Source organism: Cyprinodon variegatus, unplaced genomic scaffold, assembly GCF_000732505.1.
Source record: "Cyprinodon variegatus isolate N-32 unplaced genomic scaffold, C_variegatus-1.0 Scaffold423, whole genome shotgun sequence".
Lineage (NCBI taxonomy): Eukaryota > Metazoa > Chordata > Actinopteri > Cyprinodontiformes > Cyprinodontidae > Cyprinodon > Cyprinodon variegatus.
The window spans coordinates 651,993-672,666 of record NW_015150876.1 but is presented as its reverse complement, the minus strand read 5'-3'; the positions used below and the strand labels follow the sequence as shown (position 1 = coordinate 672,666).

General features: G+C 38.9%; 1 protein-coding gene across 2 annotated transcripts in view; it reads right to left on the bottom strand.

The window, feature by feature from the left end:
* Positions 1 to 2,924: 2,924 nt before the first annotated feature.
* Positions 2,925 to 20,674, bottom strand: part of LOC107093400 (potassium channel subfamily T member 2-like) — a 46,701-nt gene continuing 28,951 nt past the window's right edge. Inside the window, exons 11-30 of one of the 2 annotated variants that reach the window (XM_015388434.1) lie at positions 20,664 to 20,674; positions 20,147 to 20,283; positions 19,020 to 19,083; positions 17,851 to 17,959; positions 11,498 to 11,606; positions 11,309 to 11,365; positions 9,882 to 10,034; positions 9,554 to 9,807; positions 8,055 to 8,379; positions 7,880 to 7,985; positions 7,622 to 7,794; positions 7,103 to 7,174; positions 6,465 to 6,599; positions 6,230 to 6,341; positions 5,576 to 5,677; positions 5,395 to 5,478; positions 5,179 to 5,307; positions 3,407 to 3,752; positions 3,160 to 3,244; positions 2,925 to 3,048 (exon numbers count right to left, since the gene is read on the bottom strand). The exon at positions 20,664 to 20,674 is cut by the window's right edge and continues 154 nt beyond it. In XM_015388434.1, the coding sequence (XP_015243920.1) occupies positions 2,931 to 3,048; positions 3,160 to 3,244; positions 3,407 to 3,752; positions 5,179 to 5,307; positions 5,395 to 5,478; positions 5,576 to 5,677; positions 6,230 to 6,341; positions 6,465 to 6,599; positions 7,103 to 7,174; positions 7,622 to 7,794; positions 7,880 to 7,985; positions 8,055 to 8,379; positions 9,554 to 9,807; positions 9,882 to 10,034; positions 11,309 to 11,365; positions 11,498 to 11,606; positions 17,851 to 17,959; positions 19,020 to 19,083; positions 20,147 to 20,283; positions 20,664 to 20,674 (2,681 nt within the window). In that variant the 3' untranslated portion in view covers positions 2,925 to 2,930. The remainder of the gene's footprint in view (positions 3,049 to 3,159; positions 3,245 to 3,406; positions 3,753 to 5,178; positions 5,308 to 5,394; positions 5,479 to 5,575; positions 5,678 to 6,229; positions 6,342 to 6,464; positions 6,600 to 7,102; positions 7,175 to 7,621; positions 7,795 to 7,879; positions 7,986 to 8,054; positions 8,380 to 9,553; positions 9,808 to 9,881; positions 10,035 to 11,308; positions 11,366 to 11,497; positions 11,607 to 17,850; positions 17,960 to 19,019; positions 19,084 to 20,146; positions 20,284 to 20,663) is intronic. The other variant, XM_015388436.1, reaches the window with a different exon arrangement.

The window sequence follows — 20,674 nt, the reverse complement described above, 5'->3', positions numbered from 1 at the left end:
CTCTTCAGTTACTGTTTGCTGGTTCCTCATTGTTTCTTTTCTCCTCATATGTGTTTTCCCTGATGTCTCCTGGGGTCAGTTTCACAAAGCAGGTTTACCAAAAACTCTAAGTTGTCTAAACCTGAAAATTGGGATCTCTGACTTTTCCGGTTCACAAACAGAGAGTTTCCTCAAACTCTTTTTCAGTCACCGTAGTAACATTCTCCCCAAAGTTAACCTGGTCTGGAGCAGGTTTTCTTCAGTAAACTCGGACTGTCCTCTGTCTCCGCTCTCCTTACAACCAATCATGCTGTTTTATTTTCTGATTTAGTCAGATTTTGTTCTAGTTTTGTGCATAAAATGTGTGTGTGTGTATATATATATTTATTTATATATATCTCAGTTAAACACTATAGGTTTTAAAAACAAACATTACATGTCCATTTGATGAGGATCTTATTGAAGAACGAGAATTACAGAGAATTAAATATTTATAGGGACAGGATTCTACAACTCAGTTGACAGGGTATGACATTACTTGTTTTTGGTTTGTTTAATATGAGCATGATGTGGATCATTTTATTTTTATTTAGTTATATTTACAGTACATGAAGAACTACTAAACTAATTTTTGAATTACACATTAATAGATGCATCAATTCCGCTGGGGAAAATGAATTATTTAGGGTTGGGATTAGGATTCACTCTTTGATAACAATCTACTGAGTCTACTGGCACAATCTGAAGCCATTCTCTGGGACTGATAGCTGCTAATAACAACCCTTTATTTGAATGATAACATCCGAAACGCAACTGCAAATAGCCACTTAGTATTTACTGTGTAAGAGACAGAATCAATATGAAGAGGGACCCATGAGATGATGCACAGGTTCTATATATTAAAACATTTTTAGACTTTATTCTCACCTGCTGCCAGAAGAATTCACCTAAATAGATACATTGTTCTACTACCATTGAAGAAATGAACCCTTAATATTATCGTGGTCACAGCATACTATGGCAAGCCATTTGGATATGTACTAGTTTTACTGAATATGTATTCCTGATATCTAAAAAGCATTTTTGCTTTGTCTAAATGACAATTTAAATCAAAATGACATTCTCCACATCTAGAATAAATATTATGGATGTCTATAAATAAATTTCAGATCTCCATATTCCTAATATTACCAGTCAGGAATGTATTATTTTAACTATGAAAAAATGTATTTCGGATAAATAAATTCAGTCAAGCTTATAAATGTCAAAATGGCCACTTAAAATGTGTTAACATTTCTAGATATATAAAACTTAATTCTTACCAGAATATATATATATATATATATATTCTTTCTAGAATTCAGTTTCTGCTACAAAAAATTAATTTAGAAAATATATTATTATACAGTTCAGTCAAGGAGTGTGATTTTTATCAGGAAGAATCTTATTTTATTGATCTACAAATGGAACAACAGCGAGGAAAGCTTTTAATAAATGTAAAAACGGCCTGCCATAGTCACTCCATATAAACTTACGCCTTCACTCGAGCAACAATCTTCTACTTCGCCATCTTTCTCCTCTTTGCAGTTGTAGCGCTGAGTCTCTGTCTTTTAATTATCTTTTTTTATATTATTTATTTGCATCTCTGCATTAAAATCTCTAGTTCCAGTGGGGTGAAATAGGTACTTCCTTTTGCCTGTTGTCATGCTGATTAACCGAATCGGTGCTCCACTGATAATGGCTTTTCATACCTGTTACACATGTGCTAAACTCTGAGTGGTTGATTGAACTAATTAATAGCAGCCATTGTGAAACCGAAAACTCAGAGCTCCCGACATTAGGCTAGATCAATTTAGAGTTGCAGCTGTGAATCTGAGTTTGTTAAACCTGCTTCATGAAATGGACCCCTGGATTTTGGTATTTCTGCATTTTGTTATTTTGGGATTTTTGCTTTAGTTGCCACTTTTTTGTTAATAAATCTGCAAGAAACCAACTCAGCTTCCGTCTCTGCATTTGGGTCCTCTTCAAACCTCCACACAACCTGACAGATATGTCATAACACATTCTTGGTTTGTTTTACAGAGTTAACTGATAAATCAAACTCTTATCAAATCTGATCGGCAGGAACCTAAACAAACTCATTTTATAAAAAGAAATAGAGGGTATTCCAGCTGCCATGTATGTTTTTCTTCAGCCTTCCACCTCTGGTTGATGCGTTGAGGTCATATCACTGCCTTTCATGGGTCTAAAATATCTCTGCATTGAGACTAATGCATCCTTTTGCTTTTGGCAATTTTTGGAAGTTTGTGAATTCACAAAACTCGCAACAATTCATCTTGGTTGCAAGGTAATTGCTTTTCACCTGTATGTGTGAATAGCAAAACCATTCAAACACAGAAGGATGGGTGTCCTGTGTGCATGTTGTATGCTAAATTTGTGTGTTTTGCTTAACATCAGGGGATTCTGAAGGGCTGAATTTATTGAGGGTTATCAGAGTAAAGTAGTCTGAACACTATTGCAATAAAAACAACAAAAAACAAAACAATGTTATGAATAAGATGTATTATTTTTTGTATTCATTTGGCAGAATAAGAAAAAGGTTGAAGGGGTTGTGAACTCCTATGGCGCTGTGTATACACACTGCAGATACAGCACACGATGCGTTAGTTAACATGCACATGAACAGATATACATCAAGTTTTTCAATAAATGCACTTCTGTGTCCGCAGTTCTCAGCTGAAAATAGGAAGGTGCATAAATAAAACTTTCTTATCAGTATATAAAAGGTCCATGCTTGCCTGGCACAAAAAAAGAAATATGGATCCTGAAAATACAGTGGCTATCTGCAATCTCTTTCTTCTTTTGTACTGTAGGTTTCTTCTTCATGATTGTATTCATGTTGGTCCCTTTTTCATGGCAGTGTTCTCAGTTTAGTCCTTTTTTTCTCTCCTTCACAGGTGGGTACTATCCTGCGTATCAAACCTGTGGCTCTCTGATAGTCCAGCACTGCACTTCCTGCTGCTTCCTTGATTGGGCACCAGGGAGAGGGGGTCTGGTCTTATCAGGTACCTGCAGATCAAGCACAGGCAGGGAAATTGAATTCTATTCTAATTGCAGGTTGCATGCTGGGTTCACTTCACAGCACCATTGCTTATAAATTGGGGTTTTTTTTTCACTTACACCACATCGTTCAGGTCGAGCCTCGTGTCTGGGGAAGGGTTGATGAGAATGTACGACAATCTGTTGCCTTGATCCGTCATCCCATCTAACACAAGAGGAAAAGAGGTTAGAGAGGCAGGAAATAAACTCAGCACAGGATACAGACCAGGAGGAGCCGTATCCGCTCAAAAAGCAGAAGTATGTAACATTTGAAGTCCAGCAGTTCCAAAAGATACAGGAGAAAAGTAAGTTGTAGACTAGAACTTACTAAATCCAGTTGGAGAAAGGCCCAAATGTTTCATCCTGGTTCGCACCAGTGAATTGAGCTCCTGTCTTTCTGAGCGCCTGAACAGATTCAGTCTTTGCTGACTGATCCTCTCCGCTGCGCTGCCAGGACCCCCTTTAGCTCCACTTGATCCCCGACCCCCCTTCCTGCTCAGTCGCCTTGCCCACTGCATACTCTTCCTCCTTAGCAGCGGGTGGTCCGAGGTGTGGGAGGAGGTGGAGATGGGCTCTGAGGAGGTGGAGTTACGGTGAGTGCCGGTGCGGGACAGGAGGGGTTCTCTGGGCTCTCTGGTGTCTTCATAGTCTTCAACTGTTATGGATACCTGGGACTGAAAAAAATAATGGGAAAAAAAACTTTTTTTCATGAATCAAGATGTTGTCACAGAGGTTTAATGGTTCTATAGAGGTGTTGTTTCCTATTTCTTAAATATAAAAAAATGCATTGACAATTACTAAAGAACATATGCAGCATACTTCATAATAAAGCCTGATAGAGTCAAGTCAAACACGGTGCAGCTGCCTAATCATATACTAAAAACTTTATTTAAAAAAAAATCACATTGCTAAATATTCAAGATTAATTAAAATTGTTACCAGAACTTTTCTTCAGAAAAGTTATCAATCTGTATCTCTTAAGTGTGAAGGAGAATATAAATGTTCCATATGAAAAGTAAAAAATATGTTGATTGAAGAGAAAAAGTTACACCATGAAGGTGCAGTGGGGGAAATCTTGCAATATGAATAGAGACATGTATCCTGGTGAGCTTCAATCTATTCTCTTTTCTTCTGAAGTGGTCCTTTGCAACATTGCTCCACCTGCTGTCATGATCCAAGTCAGACAGATCTTAAATTCTTAACGAAACTCCACAGTGGAGGCGACCTTTACAGCAGCAAAGGCTTGTTTTCAGCTGCCATTCTCAGCTGAGCTTCTGCAGTGAAAATGTTTTGAGCTCAGAGCCCATAATAAATCTCTAACCTCGTTGGGAAAGGCGTCTTACAGTCTGTTGAACACATTAATCAAACTATTGCCCCTGAGTTCTTTGGTCATAATGTATCTGAGGTTGTGCAGCAGAGGACAGATTATTATAGCAAATCCAAATTTTGAGTAAATTGAAACAAATAAGTCTAAAAAAAGCACCCATGTCTATATTGCAACCATGTTAAATGAGGAGGAGCCTGTTGAGATCAGCAAATTGCATGTTCTACTGGAAGCTGGAGGGTAAAGGTGTGAGGTTCTAAGCCATGCAGTTGAATGTAAAGAAGAAAATAATTTAAAAGTTATGATAACAATAATACTAAATTTAATATAAAGTTCACTTCAAAAAGGTAGCCTATTTCAAAGTCGTATGAGCAAAAAAAAAAAATTAAATAAATGATTTTAATCAAGCCACATATAAAAGATAAGAAATAAAAAAAACACAGGGAATGTATCTTTGTCTGTTGATTGACCATACCCCAACCTGCCTGACCCTTATTTATTCACACTAATAGTCACTGATAATACTACTCACTAATCACTAATAGTGACATAAATCAATTTTACCTTCTTTAAAGATCTGTTCTGTTTTTGAATGTTTTAAGATAAGCTTTTTTAAGAGTAGTCTGCTGCTGCTGGCAACAACTAATAATAGCCAGTGACTATGGTCAGTATAAACCAAATTCCATGGTAAACAAACAAATTTCTATACAGATATTACACCTGTGGTGTTTGTTGCCGTGTTTATCACCAAAGTTACAAAATGAAAACAGGCTGACCTCAGACACTGGAAGCTTGTGGGCCTCTGTACGGTAGATGCCTATGGGAATGTCTCCAGTGGAGGAGCATAGTTTCTGATAGAGCCTCCCGTAGGTTCTGATCCACAGGTCATCCTCTGTGATTTTCATCTGGAAACCAAACAAAACAAAAATCGGTCCCTGAGGCGATCTGCTGTCCAACCAAACTAAAATCCAGCTGCTTTGTTTTCTACTTACAGCACAGAGGAAGCCTGATCCAGGCATGGAGTCAAGGCCGAGCAAAAGTCTGGTGATGGAGATCATATAGTCCTTCACAAAGGACTGGACCACAAAAACAATTCAACAAGATACAGGTTATTATAGACATAAATCCAAAAGAGGTGGGATACATGTTGCTCAGAGAGAGAGTGTTTGGGACCTGGTAGAGGAGAGTGTCCAGCATACTAACACTGAACACCTTTCCAGCAGCAAACGGTAGGCGGAACATAAAGACAAGGTTGGAGCCCTTCTCTCTTTCTTTCTGCAGATCAAACACATGGTCACACAGTGAAAGTGTCAGATTTAACTAGTTCTGAGGGGATAAGAGGAATCTCTTCTTTCTTTAAACTCTTCCTGTATCAAATCTCTTCCGAGTGAGGCGAACATAACACAGGAATTTAACGCAGAGAGCCTGACTTGAGGTCTTAAGACCAAAGTAATTGCCACTACCCCTGATTTGTATGCAGCCTGAAAACAAGCTTCACAACATAAAAAGCCTTTAAATGCCGTTTTTATTTTAAAATTGCACCAATTTGAAAAAAACATTTAAAGAGAGGATGTCTGACTGTGGCTAATTTACTGTTTCGTTAATGGCGGTTATTAATGTCCAGAGCGAGACTCATTAGCTGCCACTGACAACATTAACAATAACAATTTTCAGTTAAAAGATCATTAGCATCCCATTCATTTATTTTCTATTCTACGGGAACTATGAATTAAAAAAAGAACTGATGCATTTATTTCCTTGTTTATTCTATGGCTACGACATACAATAAATAAAAAGGAAAAGCCATATTTCAACTTGAAATGTTACCTTTTCCAGTTTGGACAGAGCCAGAGAATAATGATCCTTCACTTTGAACTGCATGAAGCGCATGTTTGCAGGATGTGTCAATTCAGTGATGATACTAAGAGCTGGAAAAAGTCTACAATGGTAGAAAAAAACAGGAACAATTAGAGATAAAATTTGATTAAAAAAGGACACAATAAAAATTCAAGGAAACTAAAAAAGCCAAACAAACATAAAAAAACCTTTAGGTGAAGCTGACCTGAATAGCGTCTGGACGTTAACAATCGTTTTTGCGTCAGCCATGTAATCCTCCTCTGCAATCATGGAGCTTTCTTTGTCAAACACCACCATAGTGTCGGCAAAAGTGATTCCACATCGCAGCAGGCTGTCCAGACTCCAGAAAGATACCCAACGAGGTGTTTAATACCACACACAGAGATTTTTTATATTATAATTTTATAGTAGTTATTTTAGCAAGTAGAAGTATATTAATAGTGGGAAAAAAAATCCCTAAACACTGAGCCCTCAAACCCACAAACCCCCGCCTTTAGTTAACTCTATTTTCACTTCATCTTTATCCCCACAGCATAATGCTGCCATCACAATGTTTCACCATGGAGATGGTTGGTTCAGGTTAATTTGCAACACTACCTCTGCTTGGTGGGCAAAAGCTTTCATTTTGGTCTGACCAGACAGATGTTTGCTATGTTTCATACATGCTTCTCCACTTTCAAATTAAACACAAATTTATGTTGATTCATCTCCAATTATCCCAATGTTTAACATTCAGAATTGTGCATTTAAGTGACAAAGTTAGAAAAAGAAAATGAAGAAGTATGAACACTTTTGCACTTAAGGTAACAAAGTATGAATGCGAAAATAAAAATTTGGTCTTACTTTTCAATGGAGCCCACTGTGTAGAAAACCATTGGGAACCAACATATGGCTTCCAGGAAATCGGCTTCAGGTCTGTAAGGATAAAAAAAAAGCAGATTTCAAAGCGAATCCTACATGCCACAGAGAAGAGCACACACTCCCACAGCTACAGTCTGCCTTCCCCCTGTGCTGAATTTACTGAAGAGACAAAAGCACTTCTTAGAAAGCTGAAAATAACGGCACTACACAGGAGTGACTCAGCATTTTATTGCCCTTTTATTGGATTCCACTCTCATTTGGCTGACTGGGTTTGTGTAGCTGCCACAAAAACAGGACATGTGCTGAGAGCATTCAGCATGTCACCCATCATCAATGGCTCACTTTTTCTCTCCCAATTGCCTTTTTTTAGAACTGAGCAATTGTGCCATTCTGTGCAACCCAGATTTCAAGGCCTGCTATTGTGGACAGCACCAGGATATGACCTGTTTGAGGCTGAACCTTTGTGTCTATCTGTAAGGATGACAAAAAAGCAGTCCTCACATGCTCTCCAGCAGCAGTACGATGGGCTTGAGCTCCTTCCGTGTTCGGTAGTAAGCCCGTAGAGGCACAATGAAGTTGTACAGACCGTTTCCTGCGCTCTCCGCCGACACAATGATCAGTTTGTTTTTGAAGCCGTAGGAGCGAGCATCTTCAAAGGGGATGTGAGGACAAGGCTAAAGGAGGATTCAGAGAGATTGTTGGGTTGCTTTTCTTTTACAAATAAGAAAAATAAGAATAGAAGTGATTTAAGTCTCCTACCTTGTCCATGCGCAGGCAGCAGAAAGGCATCTTTTCTTGAAGGAGATGGCATAGTGCAGGTGAGCTGCCAATATATGGAGAGTTCAGCGGGTATCCCTTCACCCACCTGCAGCACAAACTCACATTTACGTCTGAATGGATTTGAATACTCTCATATATCATATACTCTACTCACTCGCAGTGTCGACCCCACCAGTGGGCGCTATCGTCTTTATCACCGTCATCTTTGCCTTCCTCTCCCACTTCATCCTCTGACTGCTCCCCCAGAAGGTCAAAGGTCGGGTTGTTGACTCCATCCACCAGCTCCAGGACCGGCGCGATGCTGTGCCGTCTGTCATCGGCTGATTCTCCCATGGCAGGCAGAGCCAAGGTGTTCGAACCCCCCACCTCCACCCTGGAGCTGCTTCTGCTCCCCCTCCCACTGCTGAGGCCTGTACCAACCGGGTCCTGGCCCTCTGGGCTGCTGTCACTGGAGTCCTGCAGGTCGATGGCCACAGTGCCTGAAAACATTTCAAAGATAAACAGAAACACCTTAAAATACATAAAACATTTCAGTACAATGTGGGGTCTTGAAAGGGAAATTAAAACAGTTTTATTTTCGGCCACTTGGTGGCATGTTTGTGTAGCAACAGAGTCAGACCTGGAAGGTATATGCTTTCAACACATGCAGGTGCATCTCAGACAATGTCATTGAAAGCTAAAACATATATATGTTAATTTTGATGGTTAGAATGTAAGAATAAATAAACCAAACACCGTCCATGAGGATGGTACATCAAAAAAAGGCCAGTGCTGTCCTCAAGCATGATAGAAAGTTGAGTGGAAGAAAAAAAAAAAACTCCAAATAGTAAAAGCCTAACCCTTGAGCGAATTGTGAAGCAAATGACATAAAAAAGTTAAAGAGGCATTACATAGTTTTCTAAAGGTACTGCCACCTATTGCCAAAACACAGAACTTCAGCACTCTTCTGCTCGTTCTTGTTGCTCGCGCTCATACGTGATAAGTTCTATTTTTTTAAACTTTTTTTCACCTTACATGAATTTGCCATTGGTGTCTGAGTTGTGCTGAATGCTGGTCGCTTCTTAATAAGGACAAAATCCATGTTGAATACAACGTTTTGATTGTTTGCTAGATAGGACCCATTTAACAAAAACCTGCTTGATGCCACATCTGCTCATCAAACGATGCTTTGGTTGTAAAGGGTCAAATAAAAATGATATAATAAAGACATTTTTTCAGTAAAAACTAAAAATAATGTCTCTAAAGTAGATTTTCAAGATGTGGAGCTTCAGAAATTACAACAATAGATGTATACAGGGCAGGTGCTGCAAGTGTACTTATGCCCCTCCCAATCCTATCCAATCCAATCCAATCCAACTTTATTTATATAACACTTTAATAATCAACAGGACCATAGTGCTGCACAAAAAAAGAAGTACATCAGAAAAAAAAAATCTGAACCTTCTCACCTTAAATAAATAGAAAAGGAACTTAACTCCTCTATGTTCCAAAGGCCTCTTTACAAATCAAATCATATTTTAGATGAATCTGTAAAACTCATATATTCTTTGACTACAATCCTTATTCAGAGTAGTGGCATAGGGAGTAGAGGTGGAGTGTGTGAAAAAAATATGACAGTTTACAGAGTGTCTTTGCTGAGCCTTTCCTACTGACCCATGCTGGCTATGATGCTGTGCACAGGCAGGCGGGTGAGTCCATGATAGATACTCTGGTGGACTCCTCTTGAGTTTCCTCCCGCCCCTCCCCAGGATGGTTCCCTCTGACCCCTGACAAAAGCAGAGTTCTCTTCTTTAGAGATGTTGATGTAAAAGCAGGTGTCCGAAGCCCCCATGATGTGACACGGCCCGGGGTTCAACAGAATGTTTGTGGTGTCCAGTCTGCGAACCCCAATCAAACAGACCCCAAACCTGCAAACACACAGCCAAGATTAGTTCGGAGCCAAAGACTTTAGAATATTGCTTACAACAATGTTTTTACCCACTTTTTGTGTGCATGAAAGGAGGCAAAAGTGAAACTCTTTCCTAGGTACTCTCCAAAGAATTTACTTTCTTCCAGACGGATGTGATGGACCTCGTTGGCAGAGCAGCGCCTGTAGGTTCGGTGCCACTGGTCTGATGAACCCGCTCCGCCATTCCTGAGACAGAACAACAAAAACACATTGGTTTAGTTGAAGCATGACCTTTAAAATGTGTTATATGAAGCACAAACGGTCACATGAGTGGATATTCCATCAAAGTTATAGTGGTGACATCCTACATCTCTGTCTAAGCTGCTAATCGATACTACAATCAGGGCATGGAGGGAGACAAGGACTCATAGCCCAGGCTTAGTCATTTGCACTGTTAAGACCACACCAGCTTTTTCTCAGGGGGGAATACAGATTCACATGCGGGGGCTAAAAAGGTGACAACGAGAAGCAACAGTGTGGAGGTAGTGTGACTTTGGATAGCCTGCTAAAGAAAACTGCTGCATATAGAAACAGTGTTGGAAAGGTTCAATTTACAGGAACAGACAGAGGGATGGGAGAGGAGGATGGCAAGTTATAACATCGTCAGTGCCAGAAATCCAGATGGTCTCAGGTTCAGATATAGATGAATAATAATGAGAACACCTCAACACATTCTTTATAAGGTGATTTAACAACTATAGGCTTAATTTAACAGGTTGGTGATGTTTTTTTTATTTATTTTTTTCACATAAACTTTTAAGTTGAAGAACAAAATAAAGGTTGGTCCATTTGCTTACTTTAGATGTAGATAATATCTTACTGAGGTCTTTTGTTATTATTTTTCTTGTCTTTTTAGAGGCATATAACAACAATGGATATTTTTTCCATATTTTGTTGTATATTCCTAAAAAATAATCTTTACAAGTAAAAAAAAATCATACAATCAACCAAAGAAATTCCAGTTCTATATAAGTTTAAAGGTAGCTAAGGTTTTAGGGGTTCCTATATATTATTATTATTATTATTATTATTGTTTTACAGAAAGTACACAGCTCATACAGAGATACATTGCTGCAGAAAAGAAGGTAATAAGACAAGTTTCTGAAAACTGATAAATACTCTATAGAACAACTGTGTGCAGTTATACTAATGTTAAGAATGAAGTTTATATAACTGTGATAAGAAAAATACTGGTTCCTTATTGCAAAGAGAACATGCAATGGTATCAATCTGCAAATAATGCTGTCCCCTTTATAGAAACACTTGTTTCTAAAGGGGTTTTAAAATGACAGTTTTTTTTTTATTTTTAGTCTTCTGATAATTTATTATTATATATATAAGTAGTTTCACTAATCAATAAAACTACTTATGTATTTTGTTAGTGATCCATAGTTGAAAACCTTAACAATAAAAACAAACTCTTCCTAGAGTAAATGATAGTTTCTTTAATTGTATTCTACCTGTTAAGGGCTTGAAATGCTCCAGAACGTTGCTTGAAGGCCTCTTGGGGTGTAGTTCTATAAAAGGGGTAAACAGATGAAAAGAAAGAAGCTACTTTGGCTGGTTTTTCTCACACTACTATTCCAATGGCCATTAAAGTAATACCATAATATGACCAGAATGAAATGGAAAAAAAGGAGTTAACTCACTGTCCTCTTGAGGAGTGAATCAATAGAGTAATAAGAGTTGAGGTGCCAGGGCACACACAGTTTAAAGCCAGCATGGCGTACTTAAATTCCTCTTCGCACACCACATGATCTGCAGACAGAAAAACAAATTAAAGAGACATGAGCTGAAAGTTCTGTGGGCTTCAACTAAAATGAAAGACTCAACAAAATACATTAATTGGTTTGGTCAAAATTGGTATATAATCTGATGAGTAGATAAAGTTGTTTAGATTTTGATGTTGATGGTTAGATGCTATTAAAATCTGCTGCAATTAAAAATAGGGATCCAATAGGACTAATCCTGATAACCCCTTTTGCCAAACGTTCATAAGACATTGTTATACAAACATAATTAATCTCAAAACCTTTAATCTCCCATTTTGCCTCAGAAGCAATTTTCTGCATCAAGATGAAGTAAATTCTGATATATTCACCCATAAACGGCTTTATGCGACTTTAATAGATATTTTGAGATGGTGTTTTATACCTCCATTATTTGAGCTTTGTGGAATCATGTAGCTGTTTTAATAAAATGGGGCTGTAATTGAGCCTTGTTGTATCCCCATTGAAACCAATTTAAAATAAACTAGATACTGCAGCCCATCAAGTGTACAACAATCAGCCTTCAGGAGTGAAAAAGCTATAACATCATATTGGTCAATAATAATATCACATTGCTTTAAGGATTTAATCTTTATTTCTAGCTGTAGAGGACTTTAAACAGACGTTAACAGAAAATAAATCTAATTTCAAAGATTTCTTTAAAGACCTTATCTATTCTGGAATAAATTTCTACCCTGAAAAATACTACTAGATCAGCTAGTCTGGTTTCTGGAGAGGATTCATATAATGGAACAAGAAGAGCCTTCTAAATAGAGGATTTTTTTTGTACTATCATCCACTTTAGACTCTGCTGTCACCACTGAAAAGTTTTCAACAACATAAAAAAACGATTTGCTGAATTAGCTGTCTCTATTGTCCCTACTGCAGGTGCTCGTTCAGCTAAAGGGAGCAGAAACTGCTAAAATCAACAAAGTGAGAGCGAGTCAAAAGAAAGATGAAAAAAATGTATGAAGAATAAAAGCCTTAGAGCTGGAAGCTGATCAAGGCTAGACAGAATTGGTCTGAATCAGAACTTCTCTGATGGTACTCCTCCTGTCTCGTCAGTCCATCGCCCTCTGACTGTTGCAGAATAAGACTGATATTCGCTTAATGAAGCAATTACATAATCAGACCTCAATAGACCCACTACAGGAGAAGATGCTACCAAGTCAGTGCCAAAACAGATAAAACCAAGTTATCAAAGCTATTGTTCACCTGCAGAGAGAGAGAGAAATAAAACATCACTATACAATCCGAACAAAATGTCTCCAGCTTGCTGGACGTTGCCTCTTCTACCCCAAGTTTCCACACGTGTAGTATCCAAGATACAAGATAAATATGCATTTCAGAGTTTTAAATCAATGGATATGAATGTAAAGATGTAATCTATATAAAAGAAATTATGAATTTATTCAAGGTAATTTCAAAGAATGACCCTGGAGCACTCCAGGTCTCCACCAGAAGAGATGGAGCAGTCTGGCAGACTCTGCTGAGACTGCTGCCCCTGCGATCCGATCCCAGATAAGCAAAGAAAAAGAGTATGAGTATTTTCTAAAACTTATTAAAGCCCTGTAGAATCATTCACTTAAAGAAATACTTTTACACATCGGTTTCTAAAGGTTTAATTTCTGGCGAGATAATGGTAGAAGTTAATTGAATAAATGATGCTGTGGTATTTTGATGGTTATTAGTGATTATCAGTCCCATAGAATGGTTTCAGATTGTGCCAGTAGGCTCAGTGGGTTGTTATCATCGAGTGAATCCTAATCCTAATCTTGTCATTCTTTTCCCCCTGCAGAATTTTTTATCTAAAAATGATCCGATTGTTGTTAATATCTAACAAACTAAAAACAAATAAATCTCATATCCTGTCAACTGAGTTGTAGAATCCTCTTCCTATAAATATTTAATTCCCTGTGAAAAAATGCAGATCATTCTTTAATAAGATCCTCATCTAAAGGACATGCTATTTTTGTTTTGAAACCTAATGTGTGTCTCAAACCTAGTGAATGATTTTTTTTTGTTGTTGTTTTATTCAGAAATTAAGACAAAAACCAGACTAAATCGTGAAATAAAACAGCGTGCTTGGATGTAAGGAGAACGGAGACAGAGGAAACTCAATGTAATGCGTATTACTAAGGGTATGCTGGCCTGACGCTGTATGCTGAGCTGACAGAACACTGGACCGGAGCGGAGCGAATCATCATCCCACGTGGATTACTTTCTTGTGATTGGCTTTTACAAGGGAGCTCTGTGATTGCTTGCAAACCATCACCTGTATAAAAAAATGCATTTGTGTATCGAGGTACATCAGGAGAGTGTCAAAAATCCACACTCAGATGCAGTGAAGTTTAAAGACTACTGGTACTTTGTAATGTCATTTATTATTGTTTGTGGAGCAGAAGTACTTTGGCGAATCATGTGCTGTGCATGTGTGATTCTTGTCTGCTTGCGTGAATCGTGCTGTGTGTGGAGCTTGTCCTGTGCATGTGTGAATCACATATGGGTATTTGTGAAACTTGAGACCAATTTGGCTCCATAGAAAAAGGCCCATTGTAGCCCTGAAAAAGTTGCAGCTCACTAAAAAGCTCAGTAGGTAGAAATCCTTGATTGGACAACTAAAAACATTGCACTAAACAGTCTGACCTTTATGAAAGCGTGGGGAAAAAAAGCTAAAGCGTAAAGATATCCATGAGAGGTCCTGTTTGCAGTCTGCTACAGACCACAGAAAAATAAAACAATGCTTAAAATCAAAGCATATTTATTCCTTTGAAATGGCCTAGTCAAAGTACATTATTTCAAACGTGTGATTTAAAATAGACTCTCCTTTTCCGCTCTGACTGGATTGAAGCTATTTTACAAACAGCCTGGACCAAATTCAGTCTCCATCTGAGCAAACCTGGCACAGAAATACAGGATATCGAAATAGTCATCTTTAACAACACAAATTATGGAAAAGTTACAGGGGGTAAAAAAAAAAAAACATGATCTCAGGATCATTCAAGTGTGGTTTTCTCTTTCAACATGATGCACACAGCTTCTGCTGTGATGAGCCGACTGCTGGCAGATTCAGTTTCTGGTTCGGTGAACGGCTGTGACAACATCATGCTGTCGCCTTGTATGAAACACTCGCATGCCTCTTCATACAAAAACATCACTTCAGTGGCAGCTGTCGATGCGTGTGCACTTGTCACTTATCTGCTGTTTATATTTACAGAGCGTGACAGTTGAGGTAAAACTGATCACCTCAAATTCTCATCTCAGTCATAAATCCGCTCAAAGCTCGATACCCTGAGAGGAGGAATCTCAGGTTACTGTTAGCGCTTGGACAGAGATGGAGAGCTGGAGCAACAGGTCAGAGTATTCATCCACAAAACACCTAATGGAGCCAAGCCCCTGGGTCAACCAAACCACCCAAGCAAACACAGACCACACTCTTATTTAACAGCTGCCTCAGAGTCTCCTCTTTTAAAGGAATATCTGATCGACCGGTTAATGTTTGTGGCGAGCCGACCAGTGAAAAAGAGCCAAAAGAGAATCCATTTCCTGCGCTGTGTATTTATTTTTCGATTGCACTGTCTTCAGTTCAGTGCACAGGCATATCAGGGCTGCTTGTTAAGCAAGACAGTTGATCCGGGCAGTAAAAGCACAGTATGTGCTCCGCATTAGGATATAATTGGTGACAAAGCATCAAAGCCTTAGATGGAGAATCACACTCTACAGTGCTACTCTAAGAAGCAGATGGCCGAATAAGATAAAAAATGCAGCTCATGTTAAAATTAATGAGACGCGCGTCTGGCTGGAGGTGTCTGGCTGGAGGTGGGCAGGTGATAAACATGCAGATTAAAAAAAACAAGGGAGAGTGATTCTTCTGATTGAGTAGCAATTTTTTTTTTTACCTTTGACTTAGATCAGCACATCATAATTCATCTCACACACGTAACGCCCTGCAGGATCCTGCTATACAGCCTGTCAATTTAGTTCAAAGTTAAAGCTTGTTGTAAAGCAATGGGCATCTATCTCTGACGACCGTAAGACAAAAAAGTAAATAAATGAAGTGGGTACTGTGGAGCAGTTCTTGTCGTTATAAAAATGCAAAAATTCGAAATGAATATCTGAAATTCTAGAATATAGGCCTGTCTTTGAATTCAGTCTTTATTTGTTGTTGACTACTATGATCCTGTTTTCCTTTCCTCACAGGTTTCCATTCTGCAGATTCCTGAGCATTGACCAGCAGAGAGCTTAATCAACCCCCCCAACGCACACACAAACACACACACCAAAGCCGGGCATACACTGTATGATTTTTTGCCCTGTTCGGGCCGACTCTCCAGTCATGCAAGAATGTTTCATTCGGCCCCAGTTTCAGCCTCGTGTTGTATACAGGGGGAAATGAGGGGCGATTAGCCTCTCCCGACCACCTCCCGATCAGGAATCGTAAGGTCGGGAGAAAATCAAACATTTTGAAATTCATTCAGCCAATCGTGAGGTCGCATCAGAGCGTCAGGCCACACAGTGTGAGAACATACATTGTGAACTGTGAACTTTTAAACCCTGCGATTTCATTGTACAGTTTGAGCTGTAGCTGAGTGCAACAATTGAAAATATCTCACAGTGTAGGCCTGGCTTAACAGACATCTTTGCTTTCAATTCTTGCTCCAAGGAACTGTGCCCTTTCCTTTGTGTTTTCTGCTCCAGCACAGAATCAAATGTGCAGCACAAAGTCATTCAAACTGCAACAGCGGCTCTTTGCATACACAGCAAAAGTGCAACTAAGACCTGCCCACAGGTCCACCAGCTTAGGTAATTAAACCAGTAGGTTAGTGACTGCATTGAAGGATCGGGCTGATTTTTACAATGTTGAACTACCTAAGCAGAAGATGCCTGTGGGATAAGGGAATGGTTTTCTTAATTATAGATTAGGCAAATAATTAATACATACATGTTGGAACCAGATATCTATTGTTACTCAAACTGCTACAGCAGCAAACTTAAGGAACTTCTCTAACAGACGTTCAACTCCCATTAGGATGAGTTTGTGGATCTGATTAAATTGTGTATCTCTTGCTCATTAATGCCTCCCACACCATCACTTCAGGAGTGTTTTCCAAGTGGTGTCAAAATTTGGCATCTGTAGTCACACTAATGCCTGTGTGGCTGTACGCTCTGTGAGTTCAGCTATTGTGATGTCAGGATTTGGAGAGAGTAATAAACTCAGTTTATTGTTAAATTTCCCTCATTATAGCATAATAATGCTAAGGAAATGAAGAAGTGACTAACTTGCTACCTTTTGATTTCAGCACTGAGCATCTGCCTCTTCAAAGAGGGAACATCTACAGGCTTATTAGGCAGAGCACAGTAATCACATCATTCATTTTGTTAATGGATATAATAGGAACATATTAGTATGTTCATGGGAGATAAAACATCAAAGCTTTTCAATCAGGTCTTACAGAGTTTTCAGAGCAGAAGATTTCTCCTGCATAGCTGAGTGTTTATCATATATTGTGGAAAAGGTGCCAAAATGGAAAGACATGAAATTCTCTTTGTGCAAAACAATTCCTGCCTCGATAATAACAAAAGCTCAAGCCTGACTGTGAAGTGCTTTAACAGCGCTGCAGGAGGATCACCCTGTGGAGAGGGCTTGTCTGCCAGGTTAGCACCACTGCAGAGCCCATCAAAAGCAGGGATTTTCTTTGCTAAGGTAGAAGAGTAAAACATTAACAACTGATGGAGACAAGTGGTATGTGAGTGACAAGCTAGAACCGGGTTTCAGATCATCCGAGGCTGCAAGGTGAGAGACGTGCAATAGAGGGAAAGGATGTGAGGGAGTGCGGGTCCCGGTCGTTCACTCACAGACGACTGACTGGTGTCTGCTGTTTTGCAGAGTAGGATGGTGAGAGTCCAAAGACTAATGTTTGAAACTCGCAAAAAAGGCATTTAGGCAAGCTGTGCCAATCCGTCCCACACTTCCTTCAAGCTGGGAAGAGAGATTGCTATAAGGCTGTACCAGCACTCTCATTGAAAAAACATTTTTTAGTCTGAGCCGTCACTTAGATGAGCTCAGGTACATCTGAGGCCGATTTGTCTCCATTGTTAAAGTAAACGACAGCAAACACAAACTTAAGAAATTCAGCTTCAAAACCAGAAATATATTATGTAAAAGGAACATGTTGAACAATAGCCTGCTTCCCCACAATGCCAGCCTCTTTCATTTCACACTCTCTGCCCACCTGCAAACTTGACGTGGAACTTGTTCTCTGGCTTGAGAATCTGAACGTACAGAGGGCAGTTTGGAGCGAAGTCTTTGACAGCCCAGGCTCGGAGGATGGTTTGATGATCCTGCCAACATTGAAAACCGAGTGGATTAAGTTAGCCATCATGGGGAGAGAGTGGGAGGAAGGAGAGGAAGTAAGGTGCAAAGAGATCATTAGTGACATCAGGCTGAAGCACTGTTATAGCTTTCCTCTTAAATTGCTTGATGGTGTGAAGCAATGTGATCTTCCTTGATCAGGTTTAATGCAATTTGGAGGGTGCAAAATTTATCTAAGTTGCTTGAAACATCTATTTGGTAAAATGTGCTGTTTTAAATGATGTTTACTTTTTTTTCATGAAGACATAACACTCAAAATATTTGTGCACAATGCACCAAAGCCAGATGTGTGATCAAGAAACCGACCCATTATTTTTTTGTTTAAATCTGTATATCTTTGTAGATGGCTACAAAAGGTGTGCAGACAAAGTCAATATTGAGTTACATATTAATGCTGGTAAGTAGGTATATAACCATTCCAGCATGTCTAATTTGGACCATGTGTGGATTAAAGATCAACAATTAACGGAAGCTTCTGAACCCAAAACAGTTTAAATAGATAACTAAGAGCCCTAATACAACATTACCTTGAAATATATCCCATATTTATTCTTAAATTAATGCAACATGTTTGCAACTAGATCAGGACATTTTTTTATTATTTGAACTGCTGATTACAATGTTATCCATTGAAAACTAAAGTCAAACTTCTTTTTTGTGCTAAAAAAAATACCTTTTTAATGTTTCCGATTTAATATCTGTTCAAATTAGAACAGGATAAACCTTTTAAATCTAGCATTCAAATTCAAAAAAAAATTTTATTAGCCCCCCTGGTTACATTTGATGTTTCAATAAGCACCTCCTACTTATATTCAGGGTTGAATGAAGTACATTTAAACCTGAATAACATGTTCATGAAATCCAAAGCTCTCTCTCTGAATTCCTAATCAGATCTACTTTACGGTAAGAAATGTCCTTTAACAATGTCTGTGAAATGAAAGTATAAAGATGGACAGGAAATCCATTAATTTAGCCATGATTAATGCTGAAGTGATTCGGGATCAAAAAGGGAAATGATGAAGCACGTACAGCAGCAATACGGTCCACTTCAAACCGGTTACTGAGGATAAAGCAGGCCTCAGCATCGTCCATCCTGCAGGTAGTTAGTAGAGCCAGCAGCCACAGGAGCGAGAGAGGCAGGCGGAGTGGGAGAGACAGACAGAGGAAGAGAGAATCGGGGGAGGCCGTGAGACACAGGAAGAAGGGTGTTGTCATGTTATTGTCAGAGAGGACAAAAGAGGAAAAAAGTGGGACGGCAGAACAACAAATGTATAACGTTATCGCACACGCCATTTTAAGACGAGATGGTGGGAGGTGAGGGTAATAGACAGGGAAGCTTTTTCCTTCCTTTTTCTCTAAAATTAAGCTTACATGGTTTTATTTGTAATTCAGTTTTTACATGCCCTAAACCATCAAATCCAACATGTGTTATTGAGACTTTAAGTAAAAATTTAACATAAGGCACAATATGGGGAGAGGAGGGAAAGTAAAAGGCGTGAGTGCCAAATATAAAAATCTAAAAGGTGAGGGATATATTTATCTGTCATCTTCACTATGATCAACCAAAATAATCAGGGGATCTGATACTACCAAAAAAAATTTTTATTTTTCAAAATTCAGCAACTCAACAAAGCATTAGCCATATTGAGGAAGATCTGGTCAGATGAGACTAAAACTGAGCTTAAATGTAAAAAGCTTTGTGTCATGGAAAAAACAACAAGAAAAAATCAAGGCGGTGGCAGCATCTCGCTGTGGGGTTACTTTTCTCTCAGTAGGGGTATAAAGATCAGTCAGAGCTTCTAGGCTGATGGAGGCGAAACAGTGAAATCTGCTGAAGGCTGCATAAAACTAGCAGGGTGTATAATACTATCCTTCCAGCAGTACAGCAACCCTAAAGATACAGCCACAGTTATGATTGATGGTTTACATCATCTAAAATACTTTAAAAAGGTTCCCCCGGTACAAATACTTTGCTAGACATTGTTTTATATTTCAGGGGCTTGCAAACACAGGTGCCTCAAAATGCTTAAACACTTAATTCTAAGCTGCATATTAATTACTGGCCATGGTGGGGCTTTTTTGTAGTGCTCTGTTGTTGATTTAATGTAACAACTCTGTTATTACACTTAAAAAAAAAGAAAGTCAGAATCACTCACTTGGCTCTCATAAGGTCTTGGTCTTTGAGGGCAGACCCCTGCAGGTAGATGACTCTCAGAGCCCAAAGTGGAACATGTAGGACCCTCCTAACCTGGACGTCCATCTCAGCGGGGCAAAGGATTACCACATAGTAGTCCTACGAACCGACAGAACAGACAGCTTTGGTTCAGAGTTTATGGTTAAGTATTTCTGTTCAGCACTAAGAGAGCAACTAAAGTCAAATAAATTATTTATTTCATTATCTGACAGTGAATTTCACAGACCAAATTAAAGGAGGAAAGGGCAGATTCTGGCTACAGCTAGACTCAGCTTTAAATTATGAAAAGTAAGATGATCCCTGGAAACACAAGTAAATATTCACACCTTCCAGCAAACAGCCACTCAGCTGATCCAGCGTGAATAAGTATGAGGTTGACCCCTTGCTTTAACAGGATTAATTCTGTTTTACCCTCCTGGAAAGGATTATCCTAGGGAATAAACATACAAAGGACCGTCCCGTCCCACTTAAATCCAGACCTGCAACCGAG